The sequence below is a fragment of the Fulvia fulva genome, chromosome 7 (genome assembly GCF_020509005.1).
Source record: "Fulvia fulva chromosome 7, complete sequence".
NCBI classification, from domain to species: Eukaryota; Fungi; Ascomycota; class Dothideomycetes; order Mycosphaerellales; family Mycosphaerellaceae; genus Fulvia; species Fulvia fulva.
This window is the reverse complement of record NC_063018.1, coordinates 452146-475968: the sequence shown is the minus strand read 5'-3', so window position 1 is coordinate 475968 and position 23823 is coordinate 452146. Positions and strand designations below refer to the sequence as shown.

At 43.8% G+C, this 23823-nt stretch overlaps 2 protein-coding genes across 2 annotated transcripts; one reads left to right on the top strand and one right to left on the bottom strand.

Moving 5' to 3' along the window:
• Positions 1 to 7433: 7433 nt before the first annotated feature.
• Positions 7434 to 7706, bottom strand: CLAFUR5_09926 (uncharacterized protein; the record flags this gene model as incomplete). The annotated part of the gene is made up of 2 exons (XM_047909074.1): positions 7434 to 7565; positions 7620 to 7706. The coding sequence occupies 2 exons, from the start codon at positions 7704 to 7706 to the stop codon at positions 7434 to 7436; spliced, it is 219 nt and encodes a 72-aa protein (XP_047764833.1).
• Positions 7707 to 21095: 13389 nt separating this feature from the next.
• On the top strand, positions 21096 to 21854 carry CLAFUR5_09925 (uncharacterized protein; the record flags this gene model as incomplete). Its single annotated transcript, XM_047909073.1, has 1 exon — positions 21096 to 21854. One exon carries the CDS (start codon positions 21096 to 21098, stop codon positions 21852 to 21854), a length of 759 nt encoding a protein of 252 aa, XP_047764836.1.
• Between the last annotated feature and the right edge of the window lie 1969 nt (positions 21855 to 23823).

Sequence of the window (23823 nt, the reverse complement as noted above, 5' to 3'; positions counted from 1 at the left end):
GATAGATAGATAGATGATTCATTTACCCGTTATAGTGCCCTCCGGCCTATACGGGTTTCTGTCTATATATGTTACTGCATAAGGTAGGAAACCTATTCCTAGGTAAAAACCTCCTCTCCTTCTCTAATAGCTTCCTTGCCATGAGTTCTCAGTTTTCCTTCTATTAGGGTGCACTAGTGTCATGGTGGTTAGCCTCTGACTACCTTGTCTGCAACCCTAGAGTTGTCCCCCTCTTCCTGCTCTCCTCCTCCTTCTTTCTCTCCTCAATCCATCTCTCTGTTTCCCTAGTAAGAGAGAACTGCTCCAAAAATCCTTGGTGGATGATCCACCTTGTAATTCTCTAGAGGTCTCCCTTATTGCTGATCATGGCTTAGAAGTTTCTGTTCCTTGCCCTTGCCCTCCATTCACCTCTCCCTGTACTCCATTCTTTGCAGACCAGAAGTCTATGTTCGACATTCTGGGACAGGTAGCCGCATGGGCAACTCTTGTCTTCGATACCTGGGACTTTTCTCTGATGCAGGTATGCCCTGACTCCGATGTGTTCAGAGCGGATTTGTATTGCTATGCTTGCTTCTGACCTGGTCAGGTCTGAGTACAGTAGGTAGTTGTGGCTACCAAACTGTTGGAGTGCCTTTGGGGTTCCTGGCCTCTGTGGGGTTCTTGTCCATTCAGTCTTCCAGAGGAGTCCTGCCATCCTTTCAGCTAGAGACTGTTGCTTCTTCCCTTGGCTGGCTGCTGATCCTCTCCCTTGAGCCCTTCTGTCCTGTTCCTGCTGGGCTAGGTGCAGCTGTTCTGTTAGTTCTTTGAACTTCTGCAGGTCCTGCTGCTTCTGTGGGGCTGGATTGGGTCTTGCTTGTCTGTGCCTTCTTGTGCACTGGCTCCTGATTTTGTTGACTGCCTTCTGGCAAGGAAGGAATCGTATTTAGCAAGCTAGCTACGAGATAAGGTGACAAGTCTTAACCGCGCTTTCCCACTCATCTAGCACCACCGTGTAGCCTCGTTTCGAGAGGTTAGCCCGGAGCAAAAGCTTCCCTCTACGCCCTCCCTCCCTGTTTGCTCCTTAAGCCAATATCCACCTCTATAGGCCTAAGCCCTTTAGTGCTCTCTATTGACCGACATGCGCATCCGTCCTCTCGGGCTATACAGACAGTATTAGCCGTCGCTGCCAGTGTACACCACGCCCTAGGTTTTGACGCCCTTCGCGTTACCGCAGCCTATCTCTAGAAAGCGGCCGTCCATGCCTCGTAGGTTTGCTCGGGGCACACACCACGCCGGGCAGCGTACTCCTTGCGTTTCCACCTACTAACCAATATGAAGTTCCTTATCACCCTGCCCTCGATCCTCCCCGATTACAGAACTAATCCACTTGCATTATACGTCTTTTCCCCGTCCTAATAGCCGTCTTTTCCTTACTTAGGCTATCGTCTTTTCCTCGTCGCAATCTACTATATCAGACTAGGTGCGTTATGTAGCGAGATAAGTAGTGCCTTAGGCAAAACCCTCGTTCCTATACCGGGTGTTTAATAGGCCCTTATAGGCTTCGTCGCGTGTCTACCTACCTACCGTATTACCCGCTAGTAAACACTAGATCGTTTCGTAGTCCGCTCGACGCCGTTATATAGTCCGCTTAGTTGTTGTTCTATAGTCCGCTCGTCTAATGTTCGTCGCTTAGCCCGCTCGGTTTACGGTCTCCGGAGGTGAAAATTCTATACTTATACTAGAGGTGTCCTGTCGAGCGTATAGGCCACGGTTCCGCGCCCTTCTTACACGTAGAAAGAAGAGGGACTCGCTCCCGACACGAGTACACGCTCGTCGGATAGTTTTTATACCCGTTTTGCTAGTAGTCCTCTATTCGCCGCGGCTTCGCCTACGTTACGCGCCCGTCGCGCCTACGACGCTCTAGCGTAAGAATACTTGGCTCTCTCGTAGCTAGACGAGAGGTTCGTAGCCGACACTACGTATAGGTGATTCTCGTCATCGACCTGGCCCTATATATACTATCGTACGCCTCGTACTTACTCTAGCTATTAGATATAGGATGCTATTCGCCTTTAAAGAAGGTATACGGTACTTTGCTCTCGGGCTTAGTACGCTAGCGTATTACTTATATCGATAAAGTAGAGTTCCTACGCGCCTTCCGGGTAGCCTATAACGCGATATTTAGACAGGAGAACATCCTATCGAGCTTTAGAGACGCTAGTTTAGTTCTATCTAATCTATAGGTAGTGATAGACAAGCTTAATATTAAGCTACGTACGCTACCCCCTCTAGCTCCGGACTCTACCCCTTAGGAGTCGAAGACACTATAAACTATAAAAGACTTCGACTCTTAATCGCCACTAGTAACGAACAAAATGCGTGCCCGGGCAGGTTCATCGCTAAACTCGTTATAGGAAGGGGTATATTAGCTTATAAAAGGGAGTAGAGAGATAGCGTATTAGATAGCTCTTATACGAAGCGAGATTAGTAAGCTACGTAAGTCTAACGAGGCCCTTATATAGCGGAAAGTACGAAAGCGTAAGTACATTTAGTCTAGAGGGTCTCTAACCTTCGATAAGGCGTCGTAATTGATACCTCTAGAGGATACTAGGAGGTAGGAAGTGAGTAGAGAGTCGCTAGATAGTGTTCGGCTAGTACTAAGGCTACGACGCTATAAGTAATATAGCGAGTCGGGGTATAACGTACGCACCTATTAAGTAGACTTACTAGATAGCGAAGAATCTAAAGAGGAATTTTCCTCCTAGTAACGATTCTATAGGATGTCGTCGTGTTAAGATACCGTCGTAATTAAAGTAGAAGTAGTATAGTTCTTAGTAAAAGTAGCCCGCTTGGTAGTAAAGCACGTTATAGCTAGTCATAATATAGTATTAGGTATACCTTAGTTAAGAAAGTATAACCTAGTAATAGACTAGAAGAGAGGAGTACTTATATTTAGGGAATATAATTACGTTATTAGTATTTTGCCTACGTATTAATAGCGGACGATAGTAGATAAGATAAGGAAATAGCTTAACATATTCGAGCTTACGCTAAATAGAAGGATAGAAGAACTACCTTCGACCGGGATAGATACTAGCGTAGGGCCGCCGGATCACGAAGTTACTAGAACGGATAGACGTAACGTACTATTAAAGGATACTAGTATATCGGAACTAGTTTTCCCTAAGGAGTACCTTAAGTAGAAGAGGCTCTTTAAAGAGGAAAAAGGTAAGGACGTACTTCCTAAACACTAACTATAGGATTATAAGATAAACATTTAGCTAGGGAAAGAGTATCTATAGGGACCCCTATATTAGATGTCCGAGAAAGAACTAGAAACCCTACGAGAATAGCTAAAGGAGAAGCTTACTAAAGGATAGATACGACTATCTACCTCTAGCGCGGGAACTCTATATATATTTGTTCTAAAACAAAACGGGAAACTACGACTCGTCTAAGACTACTAAAAGTTAAATAAGATTATAATTAAGAACCGATACCTAATACCGAATATCGAAGAAGCGTAAGACAGACTTACCGGATTAGACTAGTTTACGAAGATCGACTTATAAGACGCCTTCTATACTATACGAATAGTAGAAGGAGAACAATAGAAAACCGTATTTAGGACACGATACGGACCCTACGAATTCCTAGTCATATCTATAGGACTGACTAATATACCCGTATCCTATAAAGACCTAGTTAATAAGACACTAAGAGATCTTCTCGACGTGTACGTTATTACCTATATAGACGACATCCTTATTTATACTAAAGGATCACTATATAATTATATTACAAAAGTCTAGGACGTCTTTAAACGACTTACCCGAGTAGGGTTCTAAACGGTACTAGAAAAATTCGACTTCTATAAGAAATAACTCAAGTTCTTAGGATTTATTATTAGTATATAGATAGATAGATATTTCATTTAAGCTATTATAGTGCCCTTTGGCCTATATAGCTATACTATCTTGTTTTCGTATATATAGAGGGGAAACCGTATTAGTAGAAATCCCTCCTCCTTCCCGCCTATCTTTTCCCCCTCGTTATCGTCTTAGATTTCCCTTAATACGGGTACGCTAGTGTTATAGGCCTGCCCTAGTAACTACCCTATCTATAACGCCCCTAGCTTCCGCCTCTTATCTATCTACTTCTCTGTCTCGATAGCGAGGCTAAACTACTAGAGGTATCCCTACTATAGTATCTACCGAGAGATTCGGCGAATGTTACCTTTGTCCCTAATAATTGACTTATAGTCTCTCCTTCCCGCTTAGTACCTCTAATTTCCCCTACCTCTCGCCTACTACGGGCATCGTAGTATTATATGTTCTAGGTTTTACGATAGGTAGCTACACTAGTAGGCTAGGCTTTAGATGTCTAGTACGCGTCTCCTAAATAGGTAGGCCCTTAATCTAATATGTTCGGACTTGATTTGGATCGCTATACTTACTTCGGCCCTTATTAGGTCTCTATATAGCTAGTAATTATGTCTCTAGAAAGCTCGGAGTACTATCGGGCCTATTGTCTTAGGGGGCTTCCTTTTCTAGTCCTACTACTATAGGTAGCTCGCTATCTATTCTATTAGGCTTTAGGTCTTAGCCTGACTTCCGCCGGCCTAGCGAGCCCTACGCTCCTCCTCTTTTCGTACTAGCTATTCGGTACTTGTCTATACGGCCGTAAAGGTAGTAAGGTCATCCTCTTTTTAGCTTGTCCTATATCCGGCCCCTCTCCGGTAGCGGCTTTCTATCTTATTCTTTCCTCCTAGATCGTAGTTTGTACTAGGTAATCTGTCGTCTTTACCGCGTATTAAATTCTTATTCTCCGGATATATTGGCCGATTAGTAGTATTTCCGTCTCTATTTCTACCGTACTTATTAACGTTGTCTTATATACGCCTAGTATCCTACGTATATTACCTACCTATATCCTATTTAGAGGTTACTCTATTTGTTTCGGGATCGGCTTGCCTACGCCTCCTATTCCCTAAATCTATGCCCCGTATAACATAGCTAGTCTAACGATCGCCTTATATATTACCCTTACCTTATCGAATATTGCTCCCTATATAGACGCCGTAAGCCTCCTTATCGAGGCTTCGTTAACTTGCGCTCGACTCTAGGCTTTCTTAATCTATACGTTCTAGCTTAGCTTCGGGTCGAGCTAGATCCCTAGTACTCGTAGCTCCGCTAATAGCTTAGTCTCGTAGCCTTAGATTCTTACCGCCGCCTTTATATTATAGTATATTCTCGCTTTACTAAAGTATATAAGCTAGTACTTTTAGGGGCGAGCCGGGTACTATACTTCTTTACCTACTCCTCGTATTTCTTATACCTGTCTTTAAGGAGGCGACAGTTCTCCTCTATCGAGTTTTACTAGGCTAGAATGTTTATATTGTCTACGAATCCCAATACTAAGGTTTACGGAGAGGTGAGTAGGGGAAGAAGATTAGACATAAATATTAGAAATAGGATAGGGGAGAGAGTAGATCCCTAAGGTATTCTAACCTCTACCTTTACCGGTAAGGAGGGAATCGTATTTAGTAAGCTAGCTACGAGATAAGGTAACAAGTCTTAACCGCGCTTTCCTACTTATCTAGTACTACCGTATAGCCTCGTTTCGAGAGGTTAGCCCGGAGCAAAAGCTTCCCTCTACGCCCTCCCTCCCTATTTACTCCTTAAGCCAATATCTACCTCTATAGGCCTAAGCCCTTTAGTGCTCTCTATTGACCGACATGCGCATCCGTCCTCTCGGGCTATATAGATAGTGTTAGCCGTCGCTACTAGTATACACTACGCCCTAGGTTTTGACGCCCTTCGCGTTACCGTAGCCTATCTCTAGAAAGCGGCCGTCTATGCCTCGTAGGTTTGCTCGGGGCACACACTACGCCGGGTAGCGTACTCCTTACGTTTCTACCTACTAACTAATATAAAGTTCCTTATTACCCTACCCTCGATCCTCCCCGATTATAGAACTAATCTACTCGTGTTATACGTCTTTTCCCCGTCCTTATAGCCGTCTTTTCCTTACTTAGGTTATCGTCTTTTCCTCGTCGTAATCTACTATATTAGACTAGGTACGTTATATAGCGGAATAGGTAGTACCTTAGGTAGAACCCTCGTTCCTATACCGGGTACTTAATAGGCCCTTATAGACTTCGTCGCGTGTCTACCTACCCTCTATATTGCCCGCTAGTAAACACTAGATTATTTTGAAGTCCGCTCGACGCCGTTATATAGTCCGCTTAGTTGTTATTCTATAGTCCGCTCGTCTAATATTCGTCGCTCGGCCCGCTCGGTTTACGGTCTCCGGAGGTAAAAATTCTGTACTTATACTAGAGGTGTCCTATCGAGCGTATAGGCCACGGTTCCGCGCCCTTCTTATACGTAGAAAGAAGAGGGGCTCGCTCCCGATACGAGTATACGCTCGTCGGATAGTTTTTATACCCGTTTTACTAGTAGTCCTCTATTCGCCGCGGCTTCGCCTACGTTACGCGCCCGTCGCGCCTACGACGCTCTAGCGTAAGAATACTTAGCTCTCTCGTAGTAAGACGAGAGGTTCGTAGCCGATACTACGTATAGGTAATTCTCGTCGTCGACCGAGGTTATTAAATACTCACTAAGCTATCTTATCGAGGGTATGCTTGGCGCGAGGTTAATAAACTCGAGGAGCTAGAGCTATTAATAATACGATAGAATCGATAGTCTACTCTTTACTATAGCGTCCGGAGGATACGGCTATCCGAATAACTTATAATCAAGTCGTAATCTACTAACTACCTTACGGTTTAGCTTATACTTCTTTATAATAAAGGATAGCGACTAGTCTATATATTCGAACGCGCTCTTTAGCAAAAAAATCGTGTCTTTAGGGTACCTACGACCGGTATTAACGCCTATAACAAGTAATAGCAATAATTATACCTAAGACTACGACGATATTGATATATTAAGGCTTTTTTGCGCTGTATAGACAATATCTATAAGAACGACGCTACTACTACAAAATAAGGTAAGAGAGCGTCGAAATTCGAGATCCCCGGGCTAGGCCCGGTATTCTTACAAGCGTTCTACTCCGAACTCTTGGCTATTCGGGCGAGAGACACCCATTCAAGAATTACTTCCAACATGAAGGACTTGACGTGCATCCCGAGCAAATTAAATACGACAGGCAACAAGATTTGCGTGCGATGTACACGAAAATGCTGAACACGCGTGGCACAGCGCCTTTCCAGTCCGATCAAACATAATGTGCAGAAACTCGAGTCCCTCGTACTGCCCACAACATCCACCGAAATCCTGCCAACATATGCACGAAAGAGTGTCCGAACCACCGTGAGACCCTTCAGGCTTCCGCCGATACCACGGTATTGAGATACCATGACTTCTAGGGCACCAGGCCAGGGTAGCCTCTCTAGTTCCAGCGTTGGAAGTTCCCAAGCGCCAGTCAATCTAATGTCCTGGCTTAATCAAAGGGTTGGCCGGCGAATCGTCAACTTTATGATTATCCTTCGTCTTTGCATCGGTTTCTAGGCCGCAGAATGCGATGTAGAATCCGCAAGCTGAAAAGGGATTTCTTTTCATCTGTATATAGATGTAAGCATATAGAAACAGTGTCTGCGATTTTGTTCAACTCACAATAGCCCCGGAGGCGGAGCTCAACAGCGGCATGCTATAGACGATAGAGGCAGCTGAGAGAGCCAATGTGATCGAGAGAAACTTCATGGTAGCGGTAGAGGTAAATGTTCGAGGTTGAAGAGGAGAATAGTTGATTACAGCCGTAGAGTCAGCGCGAGGTTTGACGGAACGGCGTGAAGGTGTGGAAACTAATCGAGAAATATTATATATATCCAGGACGCGTGCAAACGTATATCCCGTGCCCTGTAGTCAGCTCCTCGTATGACCGCCCCAACTGCAAGCACACCTTGCAACGAGCGTCTGGTGAACAAAGGTAGTCTAGGTAACAGGATAAAGTTCTGTAGAACAGAAGCTTATTAGAGAGCTTATTTAGCTATCTTCTTCTCAGACCGCTGCTGTCGCTCGGTATTAGTGTTGAAGTGAAGCTACTAGGCCGAGCTTACGAGGGCCTAATACTAAACCGCGTAAATATATATTTTGCTACAAATTCGAAAATTAACGCGTTCTAATACCTCGAGGCTCTTAAGACGGTATATAAGATAATATTTAAATAGTAGTATATTATAAAAAAGATAGGGTACTATAGTATGATCGCCTTAACGGGACGGATTAACTAAAATATAAAGTACTGTCGAGAGTTTCTAGGTCGTAGTATCAAGCTAAAGCTATTTAATATATAAAGAGAAATACTCTTCCCTTCCGTAAGTATAATTATATTATTACTATTTCCTTAAATATTACTATATTATATTAAAATTCTGATCTATATATTATAATTATAGTTATTTAGTTTAAGTATTCTATAATTTAGCGTAGCCGCCTAAGAGCATACTATTTATAACTTACCTATTAAGCTACCTCTATAACTAAACTTTTCTCGACCTACTTAGGTAGTAGCTAGTAATAAGAGATAGACCGCGGCCGACTTGACTAGACTATTCTAATAACCTTTAGGCCAAGTATTAATAACTACTTCTAATAACGTACTTTACTACTAAGCGGGCTATACTACCGAGCGGGCCACTTTTACTAAGAACTATACTACTTCTACTTTGATTGCGATAGTATCTTAATACGACAACATCCTATAGAATTATTACTAGGAGGACGATTCCTCTTTAGATACTTCGCTATCTAGCGAGTCTACTTAATAGGTACGTACGTTATACCCCGACTCGCTATATTACTTATAGCGTCGTAGCCTTAGTACTAGCCGAACACTATCTAGCGACTCTCTACTCACTTCCTGCCTCCTAGTATCCTCTAGAGGTATTAATTACGACGCCTTATTGAAGGTTAGAGACCCTCTAGACTAAATATACTTGCGCTTTCGTGCTTTCCGCTATATAAGGGCCTCGTTAGACTTACGTAGCTTACTAATCTCGCTTTGTATAAGAGCTATCTAATACGCTATCTCTCTACTCCCTCTCTATTACCCTATAAAACGACCTTCCTCTTTCTACTACGCCTTTCTGAACCCGTAACAACGCTCTAAGACCTAATAACACCTATTATAAACCCTGTCTCGTCAAAGTTATAGGTGTCCTAGTTAAGGATGCTATACTTCTCCTTTATATTACGTATAAGTAAGAGCTACTTCTCGATAACGTCTAGATCTTCTATTAGGGCTTGCTAACGATCGTATCTACGTATTATACGAACCTTTAGCTCACGATACTGCCTAATAAACCTGTCTGTCTAATTAAGACTAGCGGGCTTAAGACCCTTCTCTTATAGCAATAAATCGGCTATTACTCGTATACTAGCTTTTAATAGCGGGAAACCTCTAAGATCTAGCTCGAGTATATACTCAAGGATCACCCTCTCTTCTAGCTCTATAAGCTTCTTCGGATTAGGCTCGTAGTCACCCCGAGGAGGTCGTCTATTCAATCGATACCCTAGTATAGTTCGAGACGCGTCGTATACCTTTATAGCAAGTCGATTCGTAATTATCGCGTCGCGTTTCGTAGCCTAGACAGCTAAGGTCAGTTTAGCTTCGTTTAAAGATAATATACGCTATAATAGTAGTTATATAGCTATATCTATAGAAGTGGTGTAGTTCTTAGTAAAAGTGGCCCGCTTAGTAGTATAGCCCGCTCGGTAGTAAAGTACGTTACTTAATTCCTAAAATTAATATACTTAATAAAATAGCTATTTCTACTACTATCAACGATAAACTTATTATATCAGTAGCCTTAGTATAAGGCTATCTATATATAAAATTAGGGTCCTTCGGACTATACTAGACGTAAGAAGGTCGTACGTAATATATAGTAGGACTTACCTACGAAATCCTATCCTTAAGAAATAAAGTAAGCTCTAGTTTATCTACAATTCGAATAATCGTAGACGTACTATATATTACGACATCCCCTCTCTTATAGTTCTAAAGCTTCCTATTATTATAATCTATATACGCTAAAATAGAGCCTTAAAACAATTTTATAAGCGAGTCGCCTAAGCCTCGCCTAAGCCCTAGAACTTAATAGCGACTATATAGAGAAGCCTTTATTACGAGAAGAGATTAAAGAGTAGGCCTTTAAGAGAGAGGTCGTAGAGTTATAATACCGGTAAGACGTAACTAAAGACCCGGGTCTATATAGTAGAGGCAAAGATACCCCGTATCTAAGCGAAGACCCGCCCTCTAAAACTCTAAGTACTATTACTAACGATAATAGCGTAGTAATAGGCGCTACGATATTACAAGAGACCCGCCTATATCTTAAAGAACCTACGCCCTTTAAGAGTAATTTAATTAAGAAAGCCCGGGTATTTCTACGAGAGCTTACGATTATCTTCGCCCTCTCCGGCGCTATATATACGACTAATAAGAGTAAGGTTCTATATAGGATTATATCTCTAATAGGGCAAATAAGCGAGAGATAGTATATAAACTATAACAAGCATTGCTATTATAGAGTCCTGACGGGTATATATATTAAGGGAATAGAGGCTTGACAAAATGGCGACGACGACGGCAGTAGACGACCGAGAGCAAGGGGGAGACGAGTGGAGGACGCTCTGCAAGAAGGCGGAAGAGATGGTAGCGGCAGAAGAAGGGAGGTTTCCGGAGAGAGCACTGAAAGGAGTAATGAGCGAACTGCTCGGGGGACTGAAGGCGCTCAAACGACAAACAAGCACTACGATCAACATGGCAATCGAGGCAGCAACACGAAACGCAAGAAACAACCCTCAAAGAGACCCGAGACAGACCCAGGGCCCAACGACCTGGGCAACAATCGCGAGCCAACCCACCCCCCCTCAAAGCACAGTACTACGAGTCCATATTACGGACCAGAAAGAGAAGGAAGAGATAGGAAAGATGACCGGGAGGGAGATAGTCGAGAAGATCGGAGTAAAGGGAATAGTAGGGGCAAGGGCAGACAACAAAGGGGTCAAGCTGTTTACAGCACACGTACAGGACAAGAAGGCCCTCGAAATAAACAAGGAGTGGACACTGAAGATCGGGAGCACAGCGAAAGTCTCCCATCAACAGTACATGGTAATTGCGCATGGGGTCCCACGAACCTTTGATACACAAAGGGATACACCAAACCTCCAGAGGCAAAACCAGGTAACAGCACCAGGACTACAGATCACAAAGACAGCGTGGGTCAAGAAGAAGATAGAGGAGGGCAAGAGGGCCTCCTCGCTGATCTTATGGGTTGCAACACCAGAGCAAGCGAACAAGGTCTTAGACCAAGGGTTGTACTGGGACTTTGAGAGGCTGGATGTAGAAATCCATCAGAGCAACCACAGAATCCTTCAATGTTTCAACTGTCAACAGTACGGACATATTGCCCCAAAGTGTAGCAAAGCCACACCAGTCTGCTCACACTGTGCTGGTGATCACGCGACCCAAGAGTGCCAAAAACGGAAGGAGGACACAAGATGCGCAGCATGTGGGAGAAAACACCCGGCATGGTCAAACCAATGCCCAGTTAGACTATCAGCCCAGTGGAGAGCGCGGGAAGCAAGGGTAACAACACCAACCAGGTTCCTAGTAGGTGAACAGAAACAACCAGAGAGAACCACCCACCCGAATAAGAGACCCCGGCCACAAGAGGAGCCACAAATAGTGCCAGCAATAGGGAGACCAACGTTCTTGTACAAGGCAGCGCAGAGCAATGGACAAATGAGAATCAACCAAATGATAGGGAGCCAACCCCAAAGGGAAGAACAGGAGGAGGGACGGGAAAACCAACAGCAAGACCAACAGCAAGACCAAACGGACCCAGACACAAACATGTCCTGATGCCTCACACTAACAGACTATCAATCATTCAGTATAATGTGAACAGAAGCAAAGACAAGGTCCAAAGGAGCTTTCTACAAGCCTTAGACCCGGAGGAACACCACATTATAGCAATACAGGAACCATGGATCAACCCACACTCTAGGATTCCATCAACTGTGCGAGACCCGAGATACCACGTAGTAATAAACAGAACCGAGGGAGTCCCACGAACTTGTATCTATGTCAGTAAGAAGGTACTAGCAGAGGACTGGCAGGCCTGGCCGAGAACCGACAGGGATATCACCACAGTGCAGCTCAAAACAACTCAAGGCCAAGTCCTGATCCATAGCGTATACAACCCACCTCCAGAGTCCAGAAGCAGCACACAACTACACACGCTAGGAAGGCTCCCGGAAGCAATGGACCAACAAAACCACAACATCGTGATAGGAGATTTCAACCTCCATCACCCAAAGTGGGGATCGGACTTCACCCCAGCACACCACTTCTTAGCAGGGAGGCTCATTGGTCAGATGGAAACAGCCCAAATGGACTTGATCACGCCAAAGGGAACAGAAACTTGGGCTAGAAACAACAGTTCTAGCACGCTAGACCTATGCTTCATGTCCCACGCCTTAACACGACGGGTAGAAAGCTGCACAGTCAATGACCAACTAGAGTCCTCATCAGACCACTATCCAATCCAAACCGACATCCAACTCACAGTTGAGGAGGAGAGGGAACCTGAGAGGAGGCTCTGCTGGAAGCAGGCCGAGTGGACACTAGTACAGCAGCGGCTAGAAGGCGAACTAGAACAGGTGAACATTGAAAACATACACACAACGGAGGGGATTGACCAAGCAGTGGAGCAGCTGATAGAAGCTATGCAAAGGGCAGCCCAGGCCCATATACCTGAGAAGAGATGGTCGCTATACCAGAAGCCATACTGGACACCAGAGTGCACAGCCAAAGTCAAGGAGGCAAGGAGAGCAAGAAGGAGATGGGAGCAACGACGCACCCAAGCAAACTGGGAAGCCTATAACAACGCGTGCAAAGCAAAGAAGGCGCAGATCAGAAGAGACAAGACGCAGGAGTGGAGGTCAACTGTAGGGATGATCACAGAACACCCGGAACAAATCTGGAGACTAGCAGAATGGGCCAGGAAACCAGACGAGGAACGAAACTCCCCGCCCCAGTTTCCCTCAATACAGGACCAAGACGGGGAAACGCAAACCACTCCGATAGGGAAAGCGAAAGCATTCGCAGACCACTTCTTCGGGACTCAGGTAGAGGCAGACCTAAGCAACATCCCAGGAACACACATTCCTCCGCCAAGGGAGGCTAACTGGCAAGTGTCTGCTATAGAGATCGGAAACATTATCAAGAAACTGAAGGGCAACAAAGCCCCAGGCCCAGACAAGATCCCTAACTGTTACCTAAAAGCTAGCAGCAGCCTTATCACTCCAGTGCTTGCGCCAATCTTTACCCAGTGCATGAAGCAGGGGTATTGCCCAAAGGCCTTTAGGCAATCACTGACTTGCGTCCTAAGGAAACCCCAAAAGGAAGACTATACCAAGTTGAAGTCATACAGACCAATTGCGTTGCTGAACACACTAGGGAAGCTCCTAGAGAAGGTCGTGGCTATAAGGCTCACCGGAATAGTAGAAGAACACAACCTCCTCCCGGCAACGCAAATGGGGGGGAGACAAAAGAGATCTACCCTCACAGCAGTCGAACTGATCACAGAGCAAATCAGACACATCTGGCACTATGGCAACAACAAGGTAGCCTCACTGCTTTCACTAGACATATCAGGGGCTTTCGACAATGTGTCCCACGCAAGGCTCCTACACATCCTCAGAATGAAAAGCATCCCAGCCTGGATAGTACACTTTGTGCAGTCATTCCTTAAGGACAGAACAACCCAGATCCTCCTAGGGTCCTTCAAAGCCCCGCAGACCCCAATTGCGAACACGGGCATCCCACAGGGCTCTACACTCTCCCCAATTCTGTTCCTCCTCTTTATGGCCGACCTGACCCCACTCCTAGAAACAGCAAACACCTCAGCATCGGGGTTCGTGGATGACACAAATATCCTAGCGTGGTCGGGGTCCACAGAGGAAAACTGCGCACTCCTAGAGGAGAGACATAGACAATGCGAAAAGTGGGCAAGAGAGCATGGGGCAAAATTCGCACCGGACAAGTACCAACTTATCCATTTTAGCAAGGCAAAGACAAAACACAACTTGGCAGCACCAGTAAAAATCCAGGGGTTCGAGACCCATCCTACAAGGGAACTCAGAGTCCTTGGGATATGGCTAGACCCGAAACTCAGCTGGGGACCACAAGTGAAGAAGGCGCAAGCGAGAGCGGACACCAACAGACAATCAATCGAGAGACTCACTGCGTCAACCTGGGGGGCGACCTTCACAAAGGCCCAGACCATGTACAAGGCCATTGTCAAGCCCGCAATGCTATATGGAGCAGCAATTTGGGCAGCGGAAAAACACATCCCGAAGAGAATTGAGGACCCCCTCAACAGAGCGCAGGCAGCCTGCCTAAAGAGAGTACTAGGGGCATACAAGTCAACCCCTCACAGGACAATGGAAATGGAATCAGGTACAGCCCCCATCAGGGAGTACCTCCAGGGCATGAGGTGTCAATACGCAGAGAAGACATCAGCATACCCAGCCCAGGGAACCATCCAAGCAGCTACTCAAAGGATAAGAACCCAGTGGGAGAGGAGGAGAAGACCCAACCGGCCACACATGATCCCACAGAAGGAAGCAGACCTAAAAACATCACAGGAAATCCTAGCAGCCCTTGAACAGAGAGAAGCTCTGAGGGAGCAAGTTAACACAGGGGACAAAGGGAAAAAGAAGCAAAGCCAAGCAGAAAGGATCGCAGGTCACCTATGGGAAACGCGTTGGAACCAAAAACCGGTGAGGCCAGGAGCCCCACCAGCGGCCAGGACCTTCGGGAGGTATAACTACCTTATCTATAAAGACCTGAAGAGGGCGGAAGCAAGCATAGCTATCCAGATTCGCTCTGAGCACATTGGGCTGAGAGCATACTTGCACCAAAGAAGAGTCCCAGGATACGATTCCAAACGTTGCCCCTGTGGCTACCTATCCCAAAACCCGGAGCACATGGTGCTGAACTGTACTAAGTGGGTAAAAGGGAGAAGCCAGTGGAGGGCGAAGGCAAGAGACAGGCAATACCAGGCCATCATCCAGGACAGACAAGATATAAGGAGAGTGACAAGATGGATCCTTAACGAGGACTACCTAGAGCAATTCTCCCTAGCAGTAGAAACGGAAAGGTGGATAGAGAGGAGGGAGGGAGAGAGAAGAGCCGGGGAAACAGAAGGGAGAAAGGGAATCGAGAGGAGGACATCACCAGGGTTACGGGCAAGGTAGTCATAGGGTAACAACCATGACACTAGCGTACCCTGAAGGAAGGAGAACGAAAGGACAAGACAGGAAAGAACGAGGAGGGCAAAGACGAGGAGGTTTTCATCCGTTAATCGGGTTTCCTACCTACACAAATAGACCTAAATAGCGAGAGACCTGCATAGGCCATAGGGCACTAAAAACAGGCGAATGAATAATCTATCTATCTATATAAACTATAATATTATAGACCTAGAAAGCTATACTTTAAGGTCTTCTATTAGAACGTATACGGGGATTCTATAAACCCTATATTAAATACTATACTCGAATATAACGCGGTAAAGTAGAAGGATAACTAGAAGGTAAGGTAGTTTATAACTGAGCTAGATATTATAGAGAATTAGTGAGAAGACTATACGAAGCTATAGCGTATTTAGTACCTACTTACTAAGCTTATACCTTACCTACGCTCCGTAATCATTAAGTTTTATAATATCCTAATAACTAGAGAAGAACTAGTAGTCTTAGCCTTACGTATTAAGAGGATAGAGCGTAGTAGCTATAGTAGTAGCGACGGGGGTAGCGGATATAACCGTTCTTGTAAGAGAGGCGCTAGCGGTATATATAAGCGGAATAAGCGCGACTCTAAGTACTAGAAACTAGGTTAGGCTCTATATAAAATACCTACGAGTCGCCCGCGAGATAGTAGAGACTTAGGTAGTAGCGCTAGAGATATAAGTAAAGTAAAATACTTCGGCTATTATAAGATAGGCTATAAGAGTCCTAACTACCTAAATCGGTATCTATAAAAAGACTACTACTCGTAGTTAGTCTATAGGACGGAAGCCGCCGAGGTACTAACTAGGAAGAAGGGGTTAGAAAAGAAGAAGAGCCTAGCTAAGGATCGAAGTTAGGCTCCAATTCTCTAGTCGACCTAACGTTATAAGTTAATACCTTAAAGACTAGATACTTATAAGGAGTAGTCGAGACGTAAAAGGGCATTATAGAAGCTACGTTCCTTCTTAACGATTACGCTAATATTAGCTATATATCGTATAAGTACGTCCTACGGTATTAGTTATAGCCTGTTAATAGAGTAAAGCTCCTAAAATTAGAGTCGTATACGTAGGACTAAGGCTACTACTATAATACCTATATACTACGAGTACGGCTCTCTAACGATATAGAAGTAGAACGCGTAAGTAACGTAATCTACTATATAGTATCTATAGGTAGGCCGTTAGTAATCCTAGATAGACTCTAGCGCTATCGTAGTCGTATTATTAAGATCGATCGAAGGGACTAGTAGCTCTACAGTATCGAGACCTATATAGTATAGTAGTATAGCGTACGCGAGTTTATAGAGAATCTCGACTACTCTAAGTAAGTATTGACTATACGTATCCGGCTAATTAAAGCTAATAAGGGGGTCACTAAGTAGCCCCTAGAGTTTATAGACTTCCGAGATATCTACGTACCTAATAAGTAGACGAAGCGTAAGATACCTAATAGAGTAAAGTATACGATAGATCTTATAGATAGTAAGAAGCCTCTATTTAAGCTGCTATACTACTAGTCAATAACTAAGTTAGAGACCTTAAAGAAGTATATTAGTAAGGTAATAGAGAAAGGGTAGATTAGGCGCTCTATAAGCGAGGCGGCTATGTCTATCCTATTTGTATCTAAGAAGAATAGTACTCTTAGGCTCTATATAGATTATAGAGGCCTAGATAAAGATTACTATAAAGAACCGCTACCCTCTACCTCCTATAAGCGAGACGCTTAATAGGCTCTAGGGCTTAGTATTCTTTACGACTATCGACTTAACCAACGCGTACTATTATATTCCTATTAAGAAGGGCGATAAGTAGAAGACTACGTTTCGTGCGCGGTACGTATACTACGAGTATCTAGTTATACTCTTTAGGCTTACTAATACCCTAGCTACCTTCTAAGGGTATATTAACTGTACCTTAGCTAGTTTAGTAGATAATATCTATATAGATAGATAGATTTGTTATTCTCCTATTCTAGGACTCTATTCGGCCTATATAGGTATATATCTATTATTATATATAAAGGGAAACCCGAATAGGTAAAAACCCTTCCCGCTCCCGACTACTCCTTATCTAGATTAGCTTTCCCTCTAAACGTACGTAGTCTATATCACTACCCTATTAGCCCCCGCTCCTAGCCGGTCTTATCGCGCTACGCCGTATCCTCTCTTCCTATACTACTCCTACTAGGCGGTACTATTCTAGCTAGCCCTTCTCTAGTATCTAGTTCGTAATACGCCGTAGGTCCTTAACGTTATTAAGAAGTGCCCTAATCGTCCGGTTCCTCGCCTTTACTATCGACTCCCCTCTTCCTAGCGACTACCTCGGATAGACGAGGAGTACGTACCGTACATTCTAGGAGTAATAGCTATAGGGGTAGCTAGTATTCGTGTATTCTAGAACCTTCCTCTATAATAGGTACCCCTAGAGGCCGATATGTTCGCTTCGTAGTTAGGTTACTATACTACTCTTTACCCTCGTAAGGCGGTAGTAGATAAGCTTCGGGGGGTACTTAACCGCGGATTTCATAGCTATATATATTGTTTATAGCTCTTATTATAACTATATCTCCTATATATAGAGGTATAATTTTTTTTAAAGATAAAGGCCTACGTCTATATTAGACTACTCTTATTAAAGATAGCTCTACCTTTAGCTCTATTATATTAAGTAGTACCCTCTTAAACTAATACTAAATCGTAGAAAGATAAGTATAGTTAGTTATAGAGCTATTAATAGCGGGCTCGTAAGACAAGGTACTCTATATAGGCGGGTACCGGCGGGTAGTTGTTTAGTAGAATACGATATTCTAAGAGAAGAATAGAAATAGCGTAAAGAACGTATATAGTATAAGTACTCGTATAGGTAGTAACTATCTTATCGTTGTAGAGGTAGTAATCCGTCTTATAGTAGTAGTATATCCTTGTTACTCGCTACGCTACTCCCTCTTCTCTATACTAAGAAATAAAGTTTAAGCATTTTATAGCCTCTAGCTAAAGCCGACTAAAGGTAGCCTAGAATATATACTACTATCTGCGCGTTAATACTAATACTAGGCTATTAATATAGACCTTAGGAAAGGAGTATCTTAGGGTATAGCGCGCCTTAATACACTCTACTTAGTTAATTATAAAGCTAGTAACGGATCTAAGTAGCTCTACCGCTTCTAGAGAGATAGTAATAGTAAAGAGGAAGACGTATACTATAGTAACAAGTTCTACTAATAGTATAATAGTAAAGAGCTTATTTAGGATAGTCGCCTCTATAGAAATTTAAGAATAGAGTAAATAAGAAGCTCGTCTACCTTAGTACTACGTAGAATACCGATAATCTTAACGAAGGTATAGTAAGAGTTAGCTATATACTCCTTCTCTAGTAGTAAGACCAGTATTCCATTACTCTCTAGTAGATTAACCCTTACCTTATTCTAGTCGATAATAATAGTATACTTAATACTTTATAGAAGTAGTATATCGACTAGGTAGTAGAGCTTTACTATAAGTAAAAGATACCTACCGAGAGCCCTATAGAATTCGAATACTAATATCTAGTTCCTAGTATTATCTTTATACTGACTATATCACTCGGAGGTTTCTTACTAATAATCGACGCTATAGTTGGGCTTAAGAACTAGTCGGATATAGATATAATCCTTAATACTCGTGAATAGCTTTAAGATATAGTAAATAAAGATACTAGTCTACTAAATCGGCGACTCGCTATATAGTATCGTAAGGCCGCCCTTATATTTAACGAGTAGCTTAATACTACGCGACTTATTAAGAAGAACTACTTTACTAGTAAGAATAGTTACTTTAGAAACCTTAGCGAAAATACGGACTAGAGATAGATACTACTATAAGAGACTATAAAGAAGAAGGTAGTAGATAAGGATACTATATAGAAATAGACTAAGAATCTACTTAATACTAAATAGGACTAAGTCTAGAAATAGATTAGGTAGGGAGGCTATTAAAGTTTACAAAGTTAAGGTATTTTCTATAGGTAGTAATTTTTCTAATCTCTAGCCTTAATTTAACTAGCTTCTAGCTCTAGTATCTAGTTTCTAGCGTACTTTAACTAATTTCTAGGCTATATTTCTAATTTAGAAGATATACTTACTATAGAGACTAGACTTCTAACTTAGCTATTTCTTAGCTTCCTTACTAAATTAACTTATAATCTCCTGAATATCTTTTAGACTAGCTACTTTAACTAGATACTAGATCTACTTTCCTTATATATAACTTATAGATTATCGTTTTGGATTTATATTTAGAGTAGTAAGGTAGAGACTAGGGATAGTTCTGTAATAGAGGAGGATATATTAACGAGCTAAAGGCCTCTTTAGATTATAAGATTTACGCGTTAAATCTTATTAAACTTTAGCGGTTAATTATATACTAGCGGTACTTAGAGGTACTACTATAATATATAGAGCTAAAAGGTAACCTTAATAGTAAGGTAGCGATTATAATTTATCTCTCTATAAGGTGAAAATACGAGAATCTAAGAATTTTAGATTTCTTATTTTTTTAGATCTTAGTAAATATTTTATAGTCTACGGACTAGTAAATACTAATACCTACGTATAAGCTATTCTAAGGTCACTAGGCGCGCTCTTACTTACTAGAGTAGTTAGCCGTCTACAATAGTAGTATTTTAATAGAATAGTATTGAATCCTACTAGTTTTTTCATAATAATATAAAATCTACTTTATAGCTACTTTATAATAGTAAAGGTTAGTAAGCGCTCGTTAGGCTTATAACTATTACGTTAGAAGTATAGAACGTTATTTCAGAGGCTTATAAAGAGTATTTTCAAAGTAGATTATATATTAATTATATCTATATAGAATAGAAAGGGGTTACTCTTAAAGAGGCTATAGGTAACTAATTAAGTTACCTAACTCTTAGCTTATATAGCCTTAAGTCTAAAGAGGCTACTACCTATATATACGCTTAGATTGCGATGTTAGTACTATACGTCGTATAGTATCGCCTTATAGTATAGGTAGATAAGATAATACCGACTAGGCTAAACTTTAGAACGGGCGCAGGACTAAGCCCGGGCTATAATTCGTCAAAATTCGGACAGCGTAGCACGCTAATTAGCGCTTACTTTTCCGTAACAGACTCGATTGTATTGTCGCTCCGGGCGCGTACACGGTACGCTTCGCTCACTTTCTATTGGCAACGTGGTGCCATGCGGTATCATTTTTCAACTCCGTATATTGAAGTGACTTCAACGGCTTCCTACTGTGTATACCTTGAGAACTTTATATCTATGGAGTCTTTATTGCTTCCCCCACTCATACATGTTGGACAGCAAGGAGCCTATAATGTCGTAAGATGCCAACCTCGCGAAGCGTCGCCGGTAGTGGGGGCAAGCTATGGGCCTACGTTACAGTACAAAACTTGGCTAGGGCGCGGTATCTCTCTGCCTACGCACATGCTTTATGGCCGAGTCTAGGTCCTGTTGCATTTACCCTCTACGTAGGCTTTCTCCGACTGAAAGTAACTTTTGCACAGGAAGCAAGTGTGCGACAGGTCCAATGAACCCTGTTCGCGCGCAGCTGTCGATTGCAACGGCATCAGCTGATGTTGGACCCAAGTGGCATCCTCCATAACGCGGAGTGACTAATTTGCGTACATGGATGGCTATACCATCACAGAAAGAGTTACACGCATGTTAAGCTCGTCCTAGATTTGGCTGGCTGGGCTGATGTTGCAAGAGTCTCAGATCTACATTTAGGTGGACCAACCTTCCGTCGACTATTTGTACGCCATGTGGACGGCACTCCGCGGTATGTATCAGCGGAGCGCGATTGCACGTATGGTCTATACGGAACTCCGCGACTCGGACGGAGAATCGTCAACAGGCGAGGAAACCAAGTCGAAGCTATATCATTCAACGTCGAGCACTCTGTCGAAAGTTGCTGCGCCTTTTGCTGGACTATTTCTAGTAGCATTCATTTTGAGACTTTGGAGTGGGCCGTTGCTTGGCGTTGGTCAAGACTGTGATTGCGACACTGGCGATGCAATAAGATGGCCGAACGCAACTGGCACTAATGCTACCCTTCTTACTTGCGGCAGCTCGACTGCCGAAGCCCTCACATCTGGGTGCATGTTTGAGCTCTGGTCGTTCAGCTGGATTCCGGAACCCTGTTTCGATGCCGACCTCCATGACGAGTTTCTCAAGACGTGGCCAAGTCGAGAACCCGTTATTGGTGGTTACTACAGCGATGTCAAAGGATCCGTCCAGATACCTCTTGAAAATGTGCTTCAGGGCACGGCAAATGGTTCTTTTACAACCTGGGGTCAGCACTACTGGCACTGTGCATTTGCTCTGCGCAAAATCTTTCGGATCCTGGAAGAAGAGAACTTGGCCGAGAGTATGAGCCTGATGACCGCACTCGATCGAAGTACCCACCATCTGAACCACTGCGAGGACGTTGTTGCCAATCCGCTAAAGCATGACTGGAAATACATTTACTCTGAGCAATATATTCGCTTCCGTACGTGTCGGGGCAAAATTGGAGAATGAGCAACAGGGATATCACTGGGCGAGTACATGGGGCTCGTCTCCCGAGAATAATGTCAAGGACAATCTGGAAAGCAGTTGTGAAAGCAGTAGTTGGCGGTGAGAACATAGCTGTCCGATTCCTCTTTGGATAATATAACTAGCATTCAATCTCCCCCTTTGGCGTCTGCGATCCGCACGAGAACATACCTGTCCGATTCCTCTTCGGATCGTAAAACTAGCATTCAATCTCCCCCTCTGGCGTCTGCGACCCGCAATTTTTCAGCAAATTGGTAAATTTGACGATAGTCCCTGCATACATGCGTGGCTCCCAAACCGAGTGTATCGCTCTTGTTGCTAAGGTCAGTCCTGCCTCGCTGGATGTCCGCCCCTTCCAATGATGTATCCCCAGCGCAGATCATGCTCCAGCGCAAGTATTCAAAACAGTGAAAGGCGTGCTCGAGGTCGTGGTGTAAGAATCGCTCGTGGTCTGGAAACTTCTCGTCCATCAAGGTGTCCATAATGGAAAACTATACAAAGCCATTAGTCGCCTCGCAGCCAGGAAAGATCAAATCTTTACCAAACAGTGAACTTGATGGAAAACGGCAATTTCGTAATGCTCAATGATTTTACCACCTGGGGCCTTTGCACGAAGCGGCGGTGGTAAGATAAAGTTGTGTCGGGTGATATCGGGAATATGGATGAATCCTCTACCTCCTGAGCGTGGTCGTCAATGCCAGTCTTCTGTGACAATTTTGTGTCACCTACTTGGAAATAGATCGTGCCAGTTTTGGATAATGCGTTGACGTTCATCGAACGTGGCATTGACATTGACTTGATATCTCGTGTCGTTTTCCAGCTGCAAGATCTGGAGATTCGCTGCAGAAATAGATTGTCAACTACCCGGTAAGGTCAGAAGAAGTCAAGAGTGCCGTACATTGTGGTACTAGCGAGTTCACTTCTTGTCCCGGACACATTTGGTCGATATGAACGGCGGCGCGATGACTGCAACTCTGGACTGCCAGAGCAAGGCTCATGCAAGTCACTGCTAGCAGGGCGCATATAGCGCAGAGTATGAAACTGATCGAGCTGGCTCCTAGTCGTTGCTTCACCCTTTGTGCGGTCAATACTCGCTTCTGCTCCGCCACTTCTGATGAAGCCGTTGCTGTTGTATTGAAAAGAGCAGCCAACTCATCGTGCTCTTGCTTTGGGTGGATTTGGTCGTCATCGCTCACAATCAGATAATCGAATGCCATTGTTATGCATCCTCATGCTAGAGGTGCTAGAACTAAGGACGTCGTGGCTGGTATAGCTCTACTCTTCATATGCTGAGCATCTGTCAGCAGTGGAGCAACGGTTCGATGTCAGCCCCTATAAGATCCGTGCTAGCGGGCTCGCCGTGCCAGGGTGCGGCGAAGCTTGTGGCGCTCGCCGTAATCCTGAATCCACCAGAATTAGACTATCTGCACCAACATGGGGTGTTGCTTCAATGAATACGGCTTAAACTCCCGCGGGGCTCGTGTTAGTTTACCCACTGAAAACCTTGACTCTGCTATGATTCAACTCTCTACGCCAATGTAGAGTGTTAAAAATTTGCTACGAGGCGGCGGAGCCAAGCCTCGTATCTATGCGCCGAAGGTGCTCTTAATGTCGCTAGCCTTATTACTATCGCTACCCTTACCGTCGCTACCCTCGAACAAGCGTTGCCCTTCGATAAGCTACTTTTGAGACCTAAAGTTAATGAATGCTATTTCTTCGTTTCTAGGGGAGATCCCTAGGACCCCCTTACCTACGGCTAGCCTAGCGTTCGTTAGGGCGTAAGCTATATACTTCGTTTCGTAGTGTCGCTCCGCTAGGCGTAATAACCTTCGCTCGAGTGTTTGTAGGCTTATACGTCGCTATAGTATTACGCGGTAGATAGCTATACCTACTACGGCGTCGATACGGCTAAAGCCGTAGTCTATACCTTATAGGAATAGCTAATAGTACCTCG